This window comes from Dipteris shenzhenensis, chromosome 10, assembly GCF_047967505.1.
Source record: "Dipteris shenzhenensis isolate YYH24624 ecotype China chromosome 10, Dip_SZ_1.0, whole genome shotgun sequence".
Lineage (NCBI taxonomy): Eukaryota > Viridiplantae > Streptophyta > Polypodiopsida > Gleicheniales > Dipteridaceae > Dipteris > Dipteris shenzhenensis.
The window spans coordinates 26,307,379-26,329,305 of record NC_141605.1 but is presented as its reverse complement, the minus strand read 5'-3'; the positions used below and the strand labels follow the sequence as shown (position 1 = coordinate 26,329,305).

The 21,927-nt window shown below is 42.1% G+C and overlaps 1 protein-coding gene across 3 annotated transcripts in view; it reads right to left on the bottom strand.

Annotated features, from left to right (window-relative positions):
- Positions 1–8,067: 8,067 nt before the first annotated feature.
- Positions 8,068–21,927, bottom strand: part of LOC147897615 (uncharacterized) — a 110,487-nt gene continuing 96,627 nt past the window's right edge. Inside the window, exons 14-15 of one of the 3 annotated variants that reach the window (XM_087380237.1) lie at positions 8,848–8,916; positions 8,068–8,734 (exon numbers count right to left, since the gene is read on the bottom strand). In XM_087380237.1, coding sequence (XP_087236363.1) covers positions 8,462–8,734; positions 8,848–8,916 — 342 coding nt within the window. In that variant the 3' untranslated portion in view covers positions 8,068–8,461. Of the gene's footprint in view, positions 8,735–8,847; positions 8,917–13,026; positions 13,296–13,619; positions 13,820–21,927 lie in introns of those variants that run through there. The other 2 variants (XM_087380239.1, XM_087380238.1) reach the window with 2 other exon arrangements.

Here is a 21,927-nt window from a genome sequence, read left to right as displayed (position 1 = left end):
CCCTTGGGAAAACTGGAACTTCCCAAATATAATGGTAGGGGAGATCAAGCCCGATTCCTCCAGCATTTTGATGCCGCATGTCGAGCAGGTGGAGATCCATTCCATGAAACCAAGGTGGCTTGGTTTCCCATGGCCTTAAGTGATGAAGCGTCTGAATGGTATCTAAACCTTCTAGTGGAAGAGTGCACCACATGGGACCTACTTCAAACGAAATTTAAAAGACGCTTTCAAACGGAGAGGCTACAAGATGATCCCGCTCTCCAACTCAGCAAGATCGAACAAGGCCGGTGAGAAGATGTACGCACAGACCTGGGTGATAAAAAGATTAATCGCCAAATGTGATCCACGCCCAGATGCAAAGTACCTCACGGCATGGTTCATTGCAGGACTGAGAAAGAAAATCCGAAAGGATATGAAAAAGATTAGCAGCTATGAAACATTCAGTGCTACTCATGCGACAACCATTGACATCGAGGATGGCATGACCGACTCAGACACTAGCAGTGATGATGGCAGATCTAGTACACGCGATAAGCACTCGAAAAAGGGCAAATCAAAGGCCACTGCCAAAACATCAAATGAAGATCGCCTGGAGGTCATGACCATGAAGCTGAAAGAAGACATGATGCACGCCATGGAACAAAAACTTCACTTGTCTCAATCGCACTCAGACATATCCACGGCGAGAAAAAGTCTGGTGTCCACACTGCATGGCTAATCATACAGCAAATGAGTGTTCGGTCCTAAGAGCCAGAATCATTGCACAAACAAATCCACTGCCAAGATTGTGGTGCCATATCTACGTCATGGGCGGCCATGATGATAATAGTTGCATCTTCAACATGCGCAACAACCCGCCTTGACCTCAATAATAGCAAGCGGCACCCATGCCAGTATATAGGCAACCGGCACTTGCACAAGCGCCCCAGCTCCGAGGCTAAATCCTATTCCCATTTGAACATAAGTCCGACAACTACTCAAGAATCCGAATCCATGACCATATCCAAGAGCACCAAATCCAGCTCCCCAGGTAGTTCCAATACATCAATTACAAGCCGAGGAAGTAGACTCATCATTTGAGTATGAAACAGAGTACCCAGTGTACTATGTAGAAGGTGCAAAGGGCCTAATACCAGTTTATGCAAATCAAGTACGTCCCAACACATATCGAGCACCAATCAAGTGCCATGATTGTGGCGAAAATCATTGGATCGCAGAGTGCCCTCATTGTGGTAGCCCAGCTACTTTCCAACCCCTCTGTAGGGCTTGTGGCATAGGACATGCCTGTATGGATTGTCCCATGAAAAATAAAGACCCAGAAGAAACAGAGGTTAAGCATGACGTCCCAATCGACATCATTGGGGTGGACTATCAAAGTCTGGCTCCCGACAAGTATAATATCACAAACTATAAATGTAATTACACGCCAACAGAAAGAGGCCACCAAGGACCCTAACATTCCAATCCAACCAAAGCGACTTCTGAAAAAGAAAGCACAAGTGCCTCCACCTCTGCCAAGCAATGAGTAGCCAAGCTCATCCACATCAACTCCTGAGCCTCAAATAAAGGAAGCTCTATACCCAAATGCAGAGGTGGAGAAGGCTCGTTTTCAGACACTTCAACAATGGGTACAAAAGGAACAAGCTCAATTTGAAGCTGAGAAACAAGCTCAAGACCCAATCCATGACTTGGCTCCACAAAGTATTGATACTGTACTCGAGCCTTTGTTCCAACAACAGACTCCACAACATAATGTACCGCCACGTCAACTTAAAGGAGCTGCACTCTCTAGCATCCTGAGTTGCCCTATGTCAATTTCCATCAGAATCCTCCTACGGAATTGTCCCAATCTCTGGGAGAGTTTCAAAGGATGGATTAAACTCGCAAATCCCCCTCCAACTATGAACGACATTGAAGATATCCCTGTGCGGATGGGTGAGAGAGATGACATACACAACATTACTGTGCCTTTGATCCACAAGGCATATATTGAAGTCCAAGCCATAGTGGATGGTGGAGCAGGTGTAAATGTCCTATCAAAGGAGCTCTACAAAGAATGGGGTCTCCCACCAATGCAAAAGGCTAATTTTAACATATGCCTTGCCGATGATTCACGGTCTAAACCCTTGGGAATAGTGAATGGCGTGTCCACAAAGATCGCAGGAGTCCACTTTTCCCTTCAATTTACAATCTTGGATCTTCCCAAAAAATCCTATCAAATCTTACTGGGATGTCCTTGGTTATGAGAAGCATCAGTCCTCCATGACTGGGGAACTGATAGACTGACAATCTAGAAGCACGACACCGCAGTTAGGGTGAATGTGGAAACAGGAGCTATAAAACCAATTGTGCTTAGAGCATTGGATGAGACATCTTCCACGACAATCTCAAGCAAATCAGCTCCCCTACAACAGCATGCCATAGCGGGTGACTCACAAAGCAATGTCAATAACTGGATACAAACATTGGCAACCATCGACAACTGCCATTCATTAGACCCCATCTTCTCACAAATGGATGCTAAGGCGCTACAGGTAGATCCTCCACTGACACATGCAGAACCAATCAATCTAGAGATTGCATTCTTTATGGCTGACCTCGAGTGGGATACTGAACCTAAAGAAGATACCCATACCAATGATGACTCAGATTTTCCTTGGGACCTTGAAACAAAGGTTGAGAATGCTGAAATTGAAGATCAAGTCTTTGATAATGACTTAGCCATTCTGCATGCCCTAATGGCAGTCGAGCTCCCAAAAGTTGAACCTCCACAGTTGAATAACAGTAGAAGATCCCGCAAGAAAGCTGAAGGAGGAAATCGCAGAAAAGCCAAGGCCGAGCACTTCAATGAATTCGAACGAGTCTAAACAAGGATCATCGAATTGTACCTTGCAAAGCCAGCTCCCTCAAAATCAGAACCACCGCCTCTTGAATGGTCCCCTGGGGGACTGGAAGGAGTATGCGCAACAAATGAACCCTTACTTGGAAACACCTTACCAGTAGAAAAGTTACTCCACAGTTCCCAACGTAAGAAGTTTTGAAAATATAAGCCACATGTGCGGATGAAGCTCGATCAAGAGACTTCAGAAAAAGAAAGTCAAAAAGAGCCTAACAAATTGGTAAATGAAACTATGCCACCCAATACACATGACACATGTCAGGCTAGTTCAATACCATCAGAGGCCCATCTTCGAGAAGTGCCAGAATACTTCAAGAATTACACAAGTGGCAATGCACCAATAGCAATGCCAAGACCACTAAGAGAATATGAAGTTCAAGATACTGATAGCATTGGAGAAACTCCAATCTATGAGGGACTGGCAAAAACATGCACAATAAACCTCCCCCTTGAAGGGGAGGAAGAAAAACTGGTTTTCATTGGGAAACAGCTTCGACAAGAAGATGAAACCAAACTCAAAGCACTCCTAATGGAATACCGTGACTGCCTAGCATGGTCATATAAAGAGATGAAAGGAATTTCACGAAAAGTGGCAGTACACACGATACCTATAAGGGAAGGTGCTCACCCTAAGGTATGTGGACTTATCACACAAATCCTAAGTATGGCACTAGGGTTTATGATGAGCTAGAAAACTCCTAGATGCCAAATTCATCTACGAGATAGAACACACTGATTGGGTTTCACCCATCATCTTTGTGCCTAAATGCAATAAGAAGCTCAGAATATGCGTAAACTTAAAAAATGTGAATGTCGCCACAATTAGGAATCACTATCCCCTACCCTTAACAGAAACAGTGTTGGAAAAGGCAGCAGGCTCTGAAATATATAGCTTCTTGGATGACTTTAGTGGCTATAACCAAGTGCAAATTACTCCTAAAGACCAATCAAAAACAGTATTTGCTACAGAATGAGGTATTTTTGCATACGGCCACATTCCAGTGAGTCATATTCACAGCTTTTAAGTCACTTCTGAATAAGTTTTTACATGTGTTTTTGGATGATTTGTGCATCCATTCAAACAAACAACCCACTAAGACACACACCCCGAGAGAATAAAGAAGACAGCAGAACAAGATATACACAACGTGGAGAGGTTTTGAGAACACGCAGCAGGGAGTAGATGAGCAGAAGAAGATCGCAACGAAAACGGAAGCCCACGAACATCAGTGTAGCAAGAAACAGCCCTGGAAGTGCTGACACTTGTAGCAAAGGGTCAATGACAGCAATTTGAAGGCCTAGGGGAAGAATAGAGGGGGCACAACCCTAGAAACCACTGTAGCCAACATCCGCCATAGCCTGGTTGCTCCAACCTTCACACACTCAATACACACACACACACACAAGTATTGTCTGCTCTTATGGGGTTTGAGCATGGAAACAGAGAAAGGAGTCTTCTTGAGCAGTAAATGGAGTAGAGCTTTTTTTCTCTTCCTCGGGTTGGTTCTTTCTTCCTGTGCTAATGCATCCTTTTCTCCTCCCCCTAATTCTCTCCTTGCTAATCCCTTTGAACTCGTCTAAAAGAACCCTAGACTAGGAAGAGGGGAGTCAATGGATGTGCATAAAAAACAATTCAACAAGAGTTGACTCAAGTAGTCCAATTGGCCACATCGACCAAGACCAAGTTAGGTTTTGAGAGAGCAAAAGAGTAGGATCCACAAGTGGCTTACAAGGTCTAGGCCGGTTCCAAGTTTGATTGTCTGAAGTCTTGGAAGACAATGCAAGTCTATGCCCAAATTTGATGGTGCTAGAAATCAACCAATGCATGCACTTGTTTACTTGAGCTATTTGACAACTCTATATTGCACTTTTGTGTTAATAGCGTCAAAAAGAAACTTTATACATGAGCATGCCTAATGGATGAAGTAGTGGAGTTCTAGCTGAGGTAGAATACTACGGAATGACAACAGACATAGCAATTGAGACAATAATCACATCGGAGGAGTTTCTTAATTACTAGATAGAGCTTCTTATGTAAAGCAAGGTAACATATGTTCATTACTCATGAAGGTTGTGAGCACTGACAATAATTGCAACGTACAAGCCACATGCAAGAATTAGTAACCTCTTGTATACTATCTCGTTGTGGTTTGGTTTCTGGCCTTCATGTCAATTTTCAGAAATCCAAGTTGCTGCCTTTGCATTCCAAAGACTTGCATATTCTATTGTATGGCCAGGCGAAATTGCCTAATCTACGCAGCTAGTCCACCACCTTGGTTATCCTTTAGGTTGGGCAATTACTCGTCGACAACAATCTAACTGGGTACTTGCAAAGCTAAAGAAAAAGCTTTAATAGTGGAAACTAGCTACGAATCTTTCAATCCATTTTGATGGCCTACATACAATTTTATTTGCCTTTTATCATGTTCAGCAAAGGGGATCTTACATCTTTCATGTCTATGGTTATGGAAACCTTCTGGCGCTCCAAACATGGCAAAAAAAGTTTGAGGTTGCTTTCAGTGCAGCATCTCTGTTCACCAAAAATGCATGGGGGTCTTAATATTTTGAACCTTGATGCATATATTCTTGCTCACAAGGGCAAAATGATGCTACAATTTATGCAGGGTTCTCAACCTTGGGCTGCCATGATGCGTCATTTGCTCTCACAACTTACCACCCCTGCCTTTGGATATTAGCAACCCACTCCCTTGGATTTCATTTTGGGATCTATTGATGGTAAAATCAATTGGTCGAGGGCCTTTTACCCTCCGCTGGCTCTACAAGAGCCTCGACGCTCATATTTTCTAAGTCTCAAAGGGATTCATTCGGTTGCAGATGTTTTTCATGATGATGGGATCCTGCTTTCATTTCCTTTGGCTGCCGCAAAATACAATCTTCGCTTGCACTATTGTCCTATATGGCACAATATTGCTTACATTTTTCAATCTTTTCTATTAGTACCCCAATTAGAGATTGAGGATTCGGCTTCACATCTGGACCCTTCATTTGCCAAGGTCGACATACTATCCTTTGTGGCTGTCTCACATTACAATATCTTCTTTGTACAAAGCTCTTCTACCCTTGCCTTGGGTTTCGCAGAGGACAAATAACCTTTGGCAAATGAATCATCCTGCAAAGTGGTGGCGAAAGAGATTGAGAGGGATTTGGAATTCTAAGATTCCTCTTCAACAATAGGTTTTCTTGTGGAGGGTCTTGCTAAGGGTTGGGCAACTTTTAGCACGCAGACATATAGCTCGATTGTTTGCTGCAAATGGCTAGATCGACAGAAATCAGTGCCTCATCTCCTTTGGCATTGCTCCACACACGTGATTTGTTTGGATTTCTTGGACAACGTTTGCGAACTAGATTTCCGAGTGCTACTTTTGGAAAGTTTTTCTGGTTGTTTAGAATTCACCCACCTAGAAAGGAGTTTGATTATTTTTCACTTGGGTTAGATATTGGGCACTCTACACCCTATGGAAGGACAGAAACCAAATCCTTTTATGACTGCTTGCAAACACAATCCATAGACCACAATGTATACTTGTCATAAATTGAGATCTTCTCTTGATGTATTTCAGCATATCCCATTTTGGGATAGTGACTCTGTAATATATTGCAAAAAAAAAATTCACAAAAAAAAAAGCATGTATAGCCATTCTTCTATTGGCAAAATTTCATTGGATGAGCCTTAGGGATTCAAATTGTCTATTCTAACTTCCATAAAGGATGGAGAGCAAAAGCCAGCTCAATTTTTCTTACAACAATATTGGAGATGAAGTGAAGTTCTATTGGGTTGAATTGCCATCAAAGTCTTGTCACAAAGGGTTCCCAACTATCAATAAGGAGAAAATTACAAATTTAAGGAAGCTTCATATATTACATCGGTGCAAAAACTAATAAGGAAATTGACAGCAAGTGCTTAGAGTTGTCCAATATCAATAGCATAGGCCACTCCCCATATTTGTTGGAAGCTTGATATTCAACTATAGCATTGGCAAGTCCAACATTGAACAATAACAAGGAGGTATGGGGGGAGAGCTTGCAATATTGGGTCTCCTTTTAACACTGATATTGAGAGCCAAAACACAACAGCTGCAGCTATTGAGGAAAATACACACCCACTTAAGCTAGACAGGATAGGCAGCCAAGAAAAAAAGACCTGCCACCTACATTCATGTTTCCAAATGCACAGTTGGATGTATGTGTGGATGAGATCCAAGATGCCATCACATATGAAATCCCACATGACAACAGCACCCATGAGATGTATGCTTATGAGGAGGACCCGGTATCCCTGGCACATGATGCTCCATGTGATGCCACTGCACTGATGACGCCACTTGGTTTACCAGACATTTTGGTGTGGATATTAAAATGTGCATGCTACTTCCATATTTAATGGTGCTGTCCTGCTTTGGATAGACGCATGCCTATGACCAGCCTGTCACAGTGCTATGATGCAGCTGGATATTGAGTCATACTTGACACATTGGCTGACAGACGTTCTTGTTATAACACTGGAATAGGCACCTGTGCCCAGATGATGCATATGGACTCACAGAGGTGGAGCCTGCTTGAGGCATGGCTCTATCAGATTGTTTTATTTGAATGGGGGGGGTACTACATGGGTCCTCAGCCCTGGGTTTACCCAAACTGACGTACAGCCTATCTGTGAGAACACGGACACAGGTATTGAGGGAAGGATAGATATTCGTCCCCGAATTTTTCCCTGAAGTGATTGGGATAGGATATGATATGGGACCATGGGATCAGTAGATGGATATTGATGCCCATGGATGTGGATGGGAGCCATGTTTGCTTGGGTCTTGGAATGTTCTCATGTTGTCTCCTCTTTTTTAAGGTTTTTATCATGGAATAGAGAGAGGAGTCTTCTTCAACAAGAAACGAAGTGGGACTTTTTCTTTCTTCCTCTTGTTGGTTCTCTCTTCCCATTCTGATGCATCTCCTTCCTCCCCCATTCTCTCCTTGCTAATCCCTTCACACCTGTCTGCAAGAACCCTGGACTAGGCAAAAACAATGTCAATAAAGCCACATTTCAATCAACTTGATGTTATATGTCAATCTCTGTTGTTCCTACCATGACACACCAATCATTGGGCAGACACACATCTGATCTTTGAATCTCCAATAATGTGTTCCTTAAAAAATGCTAATTGAATGCACATCGAAAAATGATTAATTATTCCCCATGCCACAAGGCTAAAATTGAGCAGCTGCCCATGAGGAGCAGTGAAATCCCTGCTTCCCAAGATCTCTGTGCTTCAATACGTAAGAGATGAGCACCAAAAAATATAAGGGGAACAAATTTTGAACTGTAAATATACAAGATTTATCCCCCATTCAGTCTTCCCATATTCCCCCCTAAATCACAAATCTTTACATATGGGATTGTGGTTGCAGAATCATCACATTTGGAGGGCCTGCATACCCTATGTAAACGACTATTTAGTTCCAAGATCAATGGCACTAGCTGCCTTATACAGCCTATCATGATTTAGAGATTCGTTTGCAAATGATACATGCATTACCAGTTTGGAACTATGTTCTCTCCCATATCTGGTAATCTGCACCCTTATCCAAACACCGCTGCCAACTACCAATGAGATTGTTCTGCTTGGAAGGATTCCAGTCTATGTAGCCCAACTTCATGACCAGATTATCCCCTATTTGTGCAGCATATCCTTCAGTAGTTGCTTGATAAATTTTAACAAGACTACGGCAATGCACACCTGTGCGTGTCCGAACAGCAATTAATTCTGCTATTGGGTCACGCAACCCAAAATCGTAGAAGTGATCATAGAAGATAACAGGCTGCAAAATAACCACAAATGTTACTTGCATTTTTTCATTTGGAAAAATCATTCAGATACACTAGACAACAAAACAAAATAGATGAAACCCAGTATCATTAATCAACTCTGTACCGTTCCAGGGTGTGTGAGTATGTACGCGTATCCTTGCATGAGCTTGTCACGAGGAAAAGGCCAGTGACCCTGATATAAGAAAAGAGTTCAAAGCAAAGTCAAACTCATACTACAATCTTCACAACATTCAACATTGCATATGAGATTGCACATAGGCATTGTACAACTTGCTTTGCTTCGCAAGACGAGGACATCACTTGGGGATTGTAGCCTGACTGACAGAGTCACGTCTGCAGTTTTTTCACAAGGGAGCAGATTCGGACAAGGATACTTAGATGCACAGAGGAGTCCCTCATCTTATCACCCTTGAATGCAGTAGCAGTAACCTCTGCACAAATCTCCTCCTCCTTTTGTAGGCTTGGCTTGGGAGATCATTGCTAGTCTTAATGCATGCCAGATTTGAGATCCAAATGCGTAGAGGCTTTAGATGAGACTCAGACTTATGCCACTTATGAACTTTCAACTAGCATGATATTGTTCACAAGCTCATGGCCACTTTCTGTGTTAGAGTGATCAGGAGAGGAGGTTTCATGAGAGGGTGAGACCATGGTCTATTCTTCACAGATATAGCCACAAGGCCTTCTTGACACTTTCACTTTCCGGATTGGTCACAACAGCCTCATTTCTTTTCTGCACAATTTTGTATAAGGCTCTTACAGGATTTTATAATTTGGTCATACTTAATCTTTCTTGAAAACAAAGCAAACAAAGTAAGCCTGACCCATGTTTTTCGCTTTGGCTTGTCCCAGCACTATCTGCCACTTCTTGCTTAACAGCCTTACTCCAACTCATAACCCTTGAGGTGGTTGATTGAATTTGTCTTGAGAAGGGCATGCCATCATTTCCTATAAGGTTACTACATACAAACGTAATGCACAGTTTTTATATTAATCCATAGATTCTAATTCAAGCTCAAAATCTACACATTGCCACAGATCGAAGGCATACAGGAGAAGTGATGGAATTGGTTTTACAAGACAATCATGCAACTGCCAACATCCTCATGCGTTGTAGGAGCAATGCTTAGATGTGAGCTGACTGATGGGGTAACATGTACTTGTAACACAAGTTTGGATCATACATAGACAACAGCAACAAAGCACTGATGGGAAAGCTAGACAGGAGCTTCTTATGTTTTAGAAATCTCTCATTATGTTTGAAGATTCATGGCTACATTGTGCAAGACTCAAGTGGCATTCGTCTCCCTGTGGGAGAATTTAGAATTGGAGCTTCAAATTGAAACACATCAAGATGAGGATCATAAGAATGCACTCCAAAAGTTTGTAAGAACAATTGCAAGATGTGGTTTCATTTTCACATAAGAATTACAAATCTCCACTCAACAATTGAAAAGATTATTATTTGCACATTTTAACCTTTAATTCCTTCAGTGCAAGGGCTGAAAACAGCCCATCCAGTGAACCCTCAAGAGACAAACTCAAGAAGATGCAAACCATACCACAAATTCTCCAAGATTAGTGGGACCTTTATTCTATGCTCTACGAGGAGATGATGCATAGGGTCCTTGCACTCAAGCATGCACGCAGCAAAGGAAACTGAATCTACAACCATAGCACAAGCAACTCACAGGATGTGGGGCAAGGGGAGATCAATCATGATTTGAAGTCTACTAGGATTATCAGAATGACGCTGTCTTTGAGTGTGACAGATTCCCTACAAGGACAGGTGGGCCTACTGCGCGATAGAGTTAGTAGAGTCTATAAGGTTTATGTGTTCGGTATTGGGATTGTACCTCATTTGTATCTTAAATTTATGTGCAATGACATCAACGCATGAAGCTAAAAAATCTGTCATTGAGCCTTTGAGCACCTATTCTCGGATTTGTCAGGATATAAAAATAAGGATGCCCAGGAGATCTAGTAAGGTAAGAAGAGCTCCAATGTGAGTTGTGCTTTAATGTCAACCATGAAAATATACTTGGCGCTCAGAAATATGAAGAAGCTAAAGACAATCCCCAGTAGCGGCAGGCCATAAAAAAGGAGTACGACACTATCATATTAAATATGTGACTTTGGAACTGACAGACTCAACACCATGCACACTCCCATGGGCAATAAATGTGTTTACTGAAGTAAACTCAAGGATGATGGAAGCATTGAAAGTATACCAGCTAAGCTAGATTCGTTGCCAAGGGTTATGTCCGCAAGGAAGTCTTGCACCTATAGCCAAACATGATATAGCCAGAATGATTGTAGCCCTTATGGCTCATCATGATTGGCCTCTTTATTAGATGAATTTCAAAACCAGTTTCCTTAAACAATGAATTAAAAGAGGAAGTCTATATGGACCACCCTAACAAAGGCATTGAGAATAGGGTCTGTATGTTGAAAAAGACTTCAAGCACTCGTCTTAGTATTCAACAATAGATGAATATTCTCCAAAGAAAAGTTTTAACAAAAAGTCCACATATATCAAAAGCATGATGAGAAAGGCCAGACCATTGTTATTATGTTGTATATTCATGATATGGTTGCCAACGGAAACAATGAGGAACTAAGGAATCAGGCCAAAGATGACCTAATCAAGAAGAAGGGCCTTGGACATATAGATATTGTTTGGGCATAGAGCTTGAATAAATAACTATATACCAAACTAAGTATGCAAGAAAATTCCTGATATATTAGAATGGAGGATTATAAGCCAATAATGAAAAATGAACAGTATTGGAGTAGATGGGAACCTTATACATGCAACTAGTTGGATGCCTGATATCTTTGACCACCACAAGACCAAACATAGCTTTTCAATTAGCAATGCCCCAATACATGGAAAACCCTGATAAATGTTATTAAAAGTACCTTAAAGGATTGGTATATATGTTGAGGCACATTGACTCAAGACATTAAAATTGAAGAAGCTATAATCTGGGATTGTCATGATACACTATTGCGATGGATGTCCAGATGAACTCGTTTTCAACGTTGGATTTTTGACGTAGCATGAACAAAGTACAATTGCTCTATGATCTATAAGAGCCGAGTATAGAAGCAAAAATGCAACTTTTGAAACTATCTAGTTAAGAAGAAAGTTGGACAAAAAGAACAAACTCCTTTATTAATTAATAACCAGAGCTCCATCACGCTAGCCAAGGATCCAGTATTTCATGCTTGTACTAAACACATAGAAGTTCAACATCACTTCGTACACAATAAATGGATTAAGTCTATTATCCAAGAGAGGATTAGGTAACTAATCAAGCCTCGTGCAAGCATTAAGCAAGAGAACTTTTCCAACATGGTGGTGTTAAGCCAAATAAATTGTTCATGAAGGAGTGTTAAAAATGTGAGTGATGAACTATGGATTAGTTCATTGGTTTATCTTAGGGATAACTTAAAGTTTAGGACTATTAAACTTCCAAGAGTATAAATCAATTCCGTAGTAGAGAACTGAGATTCCCTAGCTTCCTCCCTCAAACTTCATCCAAACCCCACCCAGCCCTTCTTTCCCCACACTTCCTGATCATTGGCTGTCGGTATATCCTCTGTACAGAACTCAATCCTTCCGCCATTTCACCCTGTTGTACAGCCTCTTTTTGCCCTGCCCCCTCCTCATGTCTTGCACATTCCTTGTCTGCCCACATCTTCTGCCTGCTCCAAATCAGCCCTCTCTCACATTCACAGTCTCACATACACATGTACACGTAACACTTTCACTCAAATACACACACACAATTTTCTCACACACTCAGTTTCACAATCTCTTACACACACTCGCACTTACTTTCTGCCTCTTTTCAACCCCCTCTTCTGTCCTTGGCACTTCCCGGATAACACCAATTTTTACATGTGGCAGTTCTATCACCATAGTCCTCCATGAACTGGCAACATGTTACTTGTCACTCCACTTGTGAATACTCATCTTCCACTTCACACTCACATTCAAACATTGGCAATTACAAACTCACACACTCTCTTGCTCACACACAAATGCACATTAATACACCTCTCTCTCTCTCTCTCTCACACACACACACACACACACACATTTTTTTTTTAGTGAAATCTTTTATTTATGTGTGGGAAACCCAAAAAGAGGTAAAAACCCACCAATAAGTACAAGAGATAAATTTACAAGTAAGGCCTCAGAGGAAAACTCATGAGGCAACCATGTAACAAGTTACATATCAACTGGAGGAGGATAACAAACAACATCCTCCAGTTTCAAATTATTGCTTTGTAAAAACTGGTGCAGTGTAGAAACAACACCATCAATAAAAACAAGCTGTTTTTTGCACTTGTGATTCTTCTTAATATAAGTTGGCACCCGGAATTTTTGAATCACAGGATCAAAAACCTATTTTAACATGGGATGAAAAGAATCCAGTGAAAAAGGCACATCTGCATCCTGAACAGAAGAAGACTCTGGCACATGCACCATACGCAAAGGAACTGGATCAATAGCAAGACACTCTGATAGAGGAGCTGCAACTAGCAAATCATGAGTCATCATGTCAGCGGCACCTTGAGCATCATCTTGAGATAGAACATGTGCATCATCCCGTATAATCTCCTCTACAATAGGCAACTCTATAGTCTGAAGAGAAGTAGGCTGAATATGCTCAACAAAAGAGTGATCCTGAGCTTCCTGAGCAAGAAAGTAACCTGAGGTTTATCCACCTTCCTCCATTGTTGCTTCTGAGCAGGCTTTGGCAAAGAAGCCGGAACAGAAATAGAAGGAGAAAGGTGAGGAACAGGTGAAAGAGTAACAGGAAGCATGGATCTGGAAACAGAAGGGCAAGCACGAGCATAATGTCCAACCTGTCGGCACCGATAACAAGCTATAGGAAAAGATGTAAAATGCAGCCGGATGCGCAAGGGATGGGCAAATCCCAAATTAAGATCCAAAGAAGAAGGCACCGGCTGTAGCATATCCCATAAATTACAATTGTGAACATCCCGAGTAGCTTGCATAAACTCTTCTCTCGGAACATGTAGAGGCCTCCCCAAGAGCACTGCAAGAATAGGAAGATGTTGAAGAAGAGGAACAGGCAGCGCTTTGAGGGTAAAACATACCGGACAGTGGGTGAGAAGAGAAGCAGCCGGATCAAAAAGAGGATCCCAGGGCATCACATAAGCAAAAAACCCAGCCCCAAGAACACCAGCACGGCTAACAAGACTCTCCACCACCTCAATCGAAGAACACCGAGCATAATAAAACCCTTTGCCTAGAAAAAGAAAGGAAGAAAGAAGATCTGGGCCCACCGCAGCCTCAGCCCAACAACGGAGGTGAGTTGCTGAGAGAACCCTGCCCATAAAGTAGAGACAAACCCCAAACTATTGAGCCTGCCGAAGACCGGTAACCAAGAGGGCAAAATCCAAGGAACAAACAAGAGGGGAACCCGAGGTGAGAACTTCTGTAACAGAAGCAGAACACATCTGTCGGAGAAGATCCAACTGAAGTGGGGAAGAAGGACCATCCGCAGCATCTAGCTTCAGTGATTTGAATAAAGGTGAAGCAAACGGACCAGCATGTTTCCTCCGAATGCGCACACACACACACACACTTTTTTTTTTTGTGAAACCAAGAAAATTATATTATGAAACATTCATTTACATCAGGGCAGTGCTCAAGAAAAGAGCCAAAGCCCTATCCATCAAAAGCAGTAAAAGAAAAGCTGAATACAAGAAACATCCAAATCTTCCTCATGTAAGGCATCATATAAAGACTACCACAATAAGGCGCGGAAGAACTCATAAGGATGCTGAAGGGGAGAATTCAGATATGCTTGATTTCGTTGCAGCCAGAGGGTCCATAAGGCCCAGTATTTGATCCATTGGAAGAAAAGAGAATATTGTGACAAAGAAGCTGATAGTTTGCCATACATCCAGAAAAACCTGTAGAACCTGTGTGCACGAAATCTGAGACATAAGAAATAGGAGATCTTGTCTAGAAGGTCTTTGGAATATGAACAAAACCACAATAGATGCGGAATACTCTCAGGAGTATGATGACATCTTGGACAAAGAGGTGAAGCAATCCTTCTTTGAGCCAATTTCTCTCCCACTGGAAGAATACCAATAATGCATCTCCATAGAAAGAGTATCTGCTTCAATGGCATTTTCAACTTCCATATCAATTGCAATTTTCCTTTCCACCGGGCTAAAGACTTATTCAAATGCCATAGAGAATTAGCATGATGAGCAATCCAAGGAGGAGGTAATATCAATCGATAAGCCTGTATAGAAGTCAATAAATGCAAAGGCCGAGAGGATATTCTTGGACTTGAAGACCGAAGGTGCCAATCTTGAAGCCTGTCTCTTACATTCAATGTTGGAATCGGGACCAAAGGGAGTAAGAGATCAGCAATAGCTTTTCAAATAGGTCTGTGATGCATCCCAAGATTGTATTGTCGACATGCTGCTGGAAAAGAGAGAATATGTCCTTGCGTATCTACCACGTCATTAATGAACCGGATGCCCAATTTCATAAGATTGTAAGCTCTGATTGGTTGTTGTACAGCAAGGGGAGAGGAAAACACAGCACTCCAATGAATGCTTTCCATTCTGAGTGAGAAAGCTATAGAAGCAGGATGGGGAGACCATTTGATGTGAGAGAGTACTTGCTTCCAATCCTGAATCAAGGAAGTAGAAAATGGACAACCAGGGATTTTACCTTGAAATTTGCCAAGTACTACTTTCGATGGATCAACTAGCCAATGTCCATAAGCATTTGTGCGCATCTGACCACACAAAATTGCCAACATGATAGACCAAGGCTGCTCTTGTTGAAAAAATGTCTTGAGCATAGTGATCTTTCTTGCCAACACATGAAATTTGATGTTTATTATATTCAAACCACCATGCATTCTTGGTGAGCAAAGCAATTCCATTTTGAGCAACCTTAAAGCTTTTTTATGAAGCTTAGTTTTCCAAAAAATCTCCATGGCTTGAGACATAAAGGAAATGTAATAGAGGAAGGTAGAACTGGACATAAGCTAGAACAATGGACTGGACAATTCGAATATTTTGCCTGGGAAAAAGATGATAACTGCAGTTTGAGAGAGCTTCTTCAAAGGATGCACAAGAGAAGGGAACTTCATCTTGTAAGTGAGTTCCGGAGCAGGTAGAATCCATTCTCTTCTACTTTGTTAAAAATCATCATTCAACATGTCAAACACATAGGAAGCACCTTCAGATGAAGGAGCTATGGGGGGCGAAGTTTCCCTTGATTGTCTTTTAGGTTCAGGAGAGAGTGCTCTCTTGACATAATACTTGCTTGTTTCTGCCATGGAGGCTAAGGGATTCAGCAGATACCAAACGGAGAGAGGCAGATGGGACACGAGAAGGACTGACAGGCTGTACAGACTTATGGACTGATAGGCTGTATGGACGTATGGAAAAGCTGACAGGTTGTATGGAAGGACTGACAGGTTGTACGGGACTGACAGGCTGTACGAAATGAAAGATAGGATGTACGGAAAAGGTGACGGGTGTACGGGAAGACTGACGGTGACGGTTGCACTGAAGGTCTGACGGGCTGTACGGATGCAGGGAAGGTAGTCTGCAAGAAAGGTACGGCTATGCAGGCATGGACGAAGCTCAGTTCAGAGGTAAGCCAGACGGGTGTACGGGAAGGTCTGACGTGCCGTACGGGAACCGTACAACGGCCGTACAGATTGTGCGGACAGGGAGACAGGCGCCACACGATCCCTGACAAGGCTGAACAGCAGGGGCAACGAGCTCTCACACACACACACTTTTTTTTTTGTAAAAACCAGTGTATTTATATTCTCATAAATTTACAAGATGGGAAGTCTCCAAAATGGAGAGTATCCCAAAGATCAGAAACATAAAAAAGAAAAGCTCTATGCAAGAAGCATGGATATCACCCTCATGGCAGGCATCATATAAGGATTACCGCAATGAGGCTCGGAAAGATTCATATGACCTAAGAATCTGGCGACCCAAATATGCCAAATTATGCTCATTCCAGATTGTCCAAAGAGCCCAAAATCTGACCCCTGAGAGAAATAGTGAATAGTGAGACAAGGACCTCATATATCTTCCAAATAACCAAAAATGTTTCCCAAATCTGTGGCTCGGGAAACGGAGTCGAAGATGATCTGAAATTCTTCCAAGGAGGTTCCTGGAACACGGGCAGTGCCAAAGCAAATGAGGGACAGTCTCTGAAGGAGCTCGACATCGTAAACATGTGGATGGTGCAATATGACGTTTGCAAGTGTGATTCCCACTGACAAAGTGCCGGTCATGCATCTCTAAAAAAAAAGTCTTTGTTTCAAAGGCATTTTACACTTCCATATTATCCGGAGATTCTTCCGCCACCATGAAAGGGGCTTCCTGATATGCCACAGAGTATTAGCATATTGCTGAATCCATGGAGCAAGCTGAAGAAGCCTGTAGGCTTTGATGGAGGTCAAGACAGGCAGAGGAACAGGATGAGAGCATGTAGCAGAGGGTTGCAATTGCCAATCCATAAGCATGTCTGTGCCAGCCACAGGAGGAACAGGGAGAAGAGGATGTAACAAAACAGCAATTTTCTTCCATATGGACCTATGATGCATTCCCAATGCATAGGAAGCAGTGGCCTGAGGAAAAGATAAGACATAGCCCTGATCATCTACCACATCATTTATGTATCTAATTCCCAATTTCATGAGATTATATGCCCGAACAGGTTCCTGTAAAGCAAGTGGAATGTCAAAGATGGCACTCCAATGAATACTTTCTTTCCTCATCGAGTTTGTCCCCGCCGACCGGGAGCCCATTTGACCTTAGAAAGTACTTGTTTCCAGTAGTATCAGAGCAGTAGAGAAAGGACAGCCAGGTATCTTCCCTACAAATCTCCCAATGACAACCTCCCAATGATCAGTAGTCCAATGGCCATATGCCGATGTCCTCATGTTGACACACATGGATGCTATCATACAAGTCCATGGCTGTTTTTGACGGAAAAAAGTATGGAGCATAGTCGCCTTCCTTGCAAGTACATGATATCTTATATTGAGAACATTAAGTCCACCATGCATCCTAGGAGAGCACACTAATTCCATCTTCATCAGTCTCAATGCTTTCACAGCAGTTTTTGTCCTCCATAACAGCTCCATAGCTTGAGACATAAAGGCTTAAATATCTCTGGGGGACCAATGTAACAAAGGCAAAAAGAACTGAACATAGGACACACACACACACACCCCCCCCCCTCACACACACACACACACTTTTTTTTTTTGTGGGAAGAAATCTTTTATTGTTGGAAAATAATTACATTCATAGTTACTTCAAAAGCGAAGTAGCTACTACTCAACTGAAGATCTCAGTATAAGCTGTATACACATCCTGATCAATCAAACGAGTCTGAAAACAATCATGGAATGATTGTTGTAGAGAGCGTTTGAAAAAAAGAAAGGATGAAAATAGTGGATCACCAAAGACTCTATGATTTCTGTCCATCCATAAAGTCCATAGGGTCCAATAGCGCACCCAAACAAAAAATAAATCAAAACCCTGTCTCTATGGATGAAAACCAAACAACCAGAAAAATCTGCCAAAAATAACAGTAGGAACTCACGCTCGAAGCCTCTGTCGGATGAGAGCAATGAGATCAGAAGTATGTGGACAGAACCAAAAAATGTGAAGCACCGATTCAGTAGAGCTGGCATCTATGACAAACAGCTGAAGCAATATGTCTGTGTGCGAGTAATTGTCCGGATGGAAAAATGCCAAGGAGAACTCGCCATAGGAAAAGCTGTTGTCGAAGAGGGACTTTGTAATGCCAAAGGAGACGCAACCTTTTTCTCCACCACTTCATTGAACGATCCATATGCCAAACAGTATTTGCTCGGTGAGAAATCCAAGGTGGAGGTAATAACACTTTATACAGAGATGACACTGTGATATGTGAGAGCTTCAAAGGACGGACGTATAAGGAAGGAGAGCGTAAAATCCAATCCTCAAGCTGATTCTGAAGTTCCAAATGAGGTACCAGCAAGTACGGTTGGAGCATTGCTGAAATTTTATGCCATAAAGGACGATAGTGAGCTCCCAAACCATACTTGCGAGCAGCCATAGAAAAAGATAAAATTGTGCCATCATCCTGAAGTACATCCGCCACAGATAGAATGCCTTTGAAGGAGAGAAAATAAGAACGTCTGGGTTCTTTTATGGCCAAAGGTTGGTGGAATACTTTAGACCAAAAAATATTCTCTGCCCTCAAAGAGTTGCCCGACAGAGAGTCCCTGCCATGCCATTCCAAGTGGGATAAGATGTGTTTCCAATCAAGAAGCAGACGAGAGACAAAAGGGCAGCCTCTGATCTTGCCTTGGATAGAGCCAAATAAAAAATCCCACTGAGTAGGCTGCCAATTCCCAAAGGCAGATGTATGAAGATGTAATAAGAGAGAGCGGATCATGAAAGCCCAGGGCTGATCTCCTTACATAAACTGTATCATCATTTTCCCTCTGTGAGCAAGTAAATGCATTTGAATATTGAGAATATTCAGACCCCCGTGCATCTTTGGAGAACAGAGACGATGCATAGAGAGTAATCTGAGACTTTTCTTGCCATGTTTTGAACGCCAGAAAATTTCCATGATAGCTGACATAAATGAAACCAGATCTGCCTTAGTGAACATAGTGAGAGGCAGATAAAATTGTATGTAGGCTATCAAAATGGATTGTGTGATTCGCAAACAAACATGTAATGGCCAAGTTGCAAGCTTCCAATATTCAAGTTTTGCCCTTAACTTTACTAGCACCCAATCAGTTTGTTGTGAACGGGTGAGTCCCCAGCCTAGAGGATAACCGAGATGTTGAATGAATTGAGAAGCGGGGACAATTTCCCCAGGCCACAGAAGGTTGTGCCATTCCTGTGCATGTAACGGTAGCAATTTTGATTTCTGAAAATTTACCCGAGGCCAGCAGCCAATCCATATGTAGAAAGAGCGTGCATAATCATGGACAGATCAGCCCGAGTATTTTTTGGAGTAAAGAATGAATCATCAGCATATGCCTGAGCAATCATGCTATGACTGCCAAGAATCTCCAAACCGTGCAGCTGGTCAGTGTCCAAGAGGTGATCCAGATATTGAAGCAGTGGATGAGTGGCTATGGCAAAAAGTAAAGCACTCAGGGGACATCCTTGCCTGACAGAACAACCAAGAGTCCAGGATGGAGAAATATCCCCTGAAAGTATGCAGGCAACTTTACTATCTTGATATAGCCAAGTGATGAGTTGCTGCATTTTTGTGCCAAAATCCAATGCCTCCATAGTCGATGAAATAAAATCCCACTGAACAGTATCAAAGGCTTTGGCAATATCAACTTGCAATAACAAAACATCCTGCTGTGTGTATTTGGCATATTCAATTCCAATGTAGGCATTAGCAATGTTATCTCTGATATGCCTGCGCGGGACAAAGCCATATTGAGCAGGATGCAACCCATCATGTAAAAACCCCTTTAGCCGATCAACAATCATTTTGGTAGTGACTTTGTAAATTACGCGCATAAGAGTGATAGGTCTCCAGTCTGCCAAAGACTCACAAATTTGTTTTTTGGGAAGGAGTTTAACAAGACCTCTCTTCCATGTGTCCGGCATTTGCTGATTTTGCCACGCAACATTCACCATATATAGCAATTTATGCTTCAAAATGGGCCAATATTCTAGAAAAAACTCGATTGTTAAACCATCCCATCCTGGAGATTTTCATCTGCCACAGGATTTAATCGCATCTGACAGTTCCCTCTCGGTAAAGGGTTTTTCCAATTCCAAAGCTTGAGTATGGGAAATGATAGGAGAAACATGTTGCAACAGTAAATTTCGTGCAAGCAAAATCTGTTGCGAGGGAGGAGCTGCAGAGCCAAATTGCTGACAGAAATGATGCGCACAAACAGAAGCAAGCTGTGACCGTGAAGTAGTCCATGATCCATCAAGCAAGAGCACTCTGCAAATTTCTGTTTTGATTCTCCTCTGATGTGAACTTTTGAAAAATTCTTTGGAAGAGCAACCTTTATCTGTAAAGGCTCTTTGTCTTGCTCTAGTCTCCCATTTGGCCAGTTTCCTGTGATCATTTAGTTTAAGACAATGTCTGGCCTGGCATAGTGTTGTTTGCTCATGCATGGACAACGAACGATGATGGCTAAGTTCAGTGAGATCTTGACAAGTGGATTTGGCCTGAGCAATGGTTTCCCTCAGAGTCTTCATGTAAGACTTGCCATAAGCTCTAATCACAACTTGCATTTTGGAAATAAAAGAATCCCAGGCACCATCAACATGAATATGGCTGCTAGAGGATAGACAATGAGATGCTTCAGTAACCATTGCCTTGAAATCAGCATGTTTCAAATAGCTATTGTTTATGATTAGATGTCTCCTTTGTGGCAATCTATCATCAAGCATATTATGAAAAGATAACCTCAACCATAGAGGTGCATGGTCTGAATGCACTAAGGCATAGTCAATCCACATTTTGCATGTAAAATCCCCATTTTGTTGGGGAGCTACACTATACCATCGATCCAGACTTGCTTGATAAGCAGAAAAAGCATTATGTTGAAAAGTGTAGCCCGGTGACAAAGGCTGCAATTCCTTCCAAAGGTCAACCAAATCCAGATGCAATAGTAGTTGAGACCATGCATGCCTTTCAGGAGATAACATATGGTCATGTTTGGAAGTGTTGTCTCCCTGTTGTGGAGCATTATTGAAATCCCCACATATGTAGGCATGATATCTCCATGGATATTGTTGGATGGCATCGCAAATTGCAGTTCTTTCTCTAGAGGACTGAGGTGCATAAACAGAAGCAATATCAAACACCTCTCCTCTAATAATGCATTGGAGAACGAGCCATCTACCTTTGTTGTCATTTAAAGCAATGACTGGTTGAAACTCATGTTTGATCAGAAAGACTACCCCTGAGAAAGAGTGCTCCCCAGCATAGAAAATATCATATCCACAGTAGTGTCCTATCTTGCCTGCATAGATATGTTGATTGTGTTCTTGTAATGCCACTATGTCAGGCTGAAATCTGTTGATGTACAGCCACACAGATTTCCATTTCCTACTGTCACACATGCCCTGGACATCGAGTGTAAAGCATTTG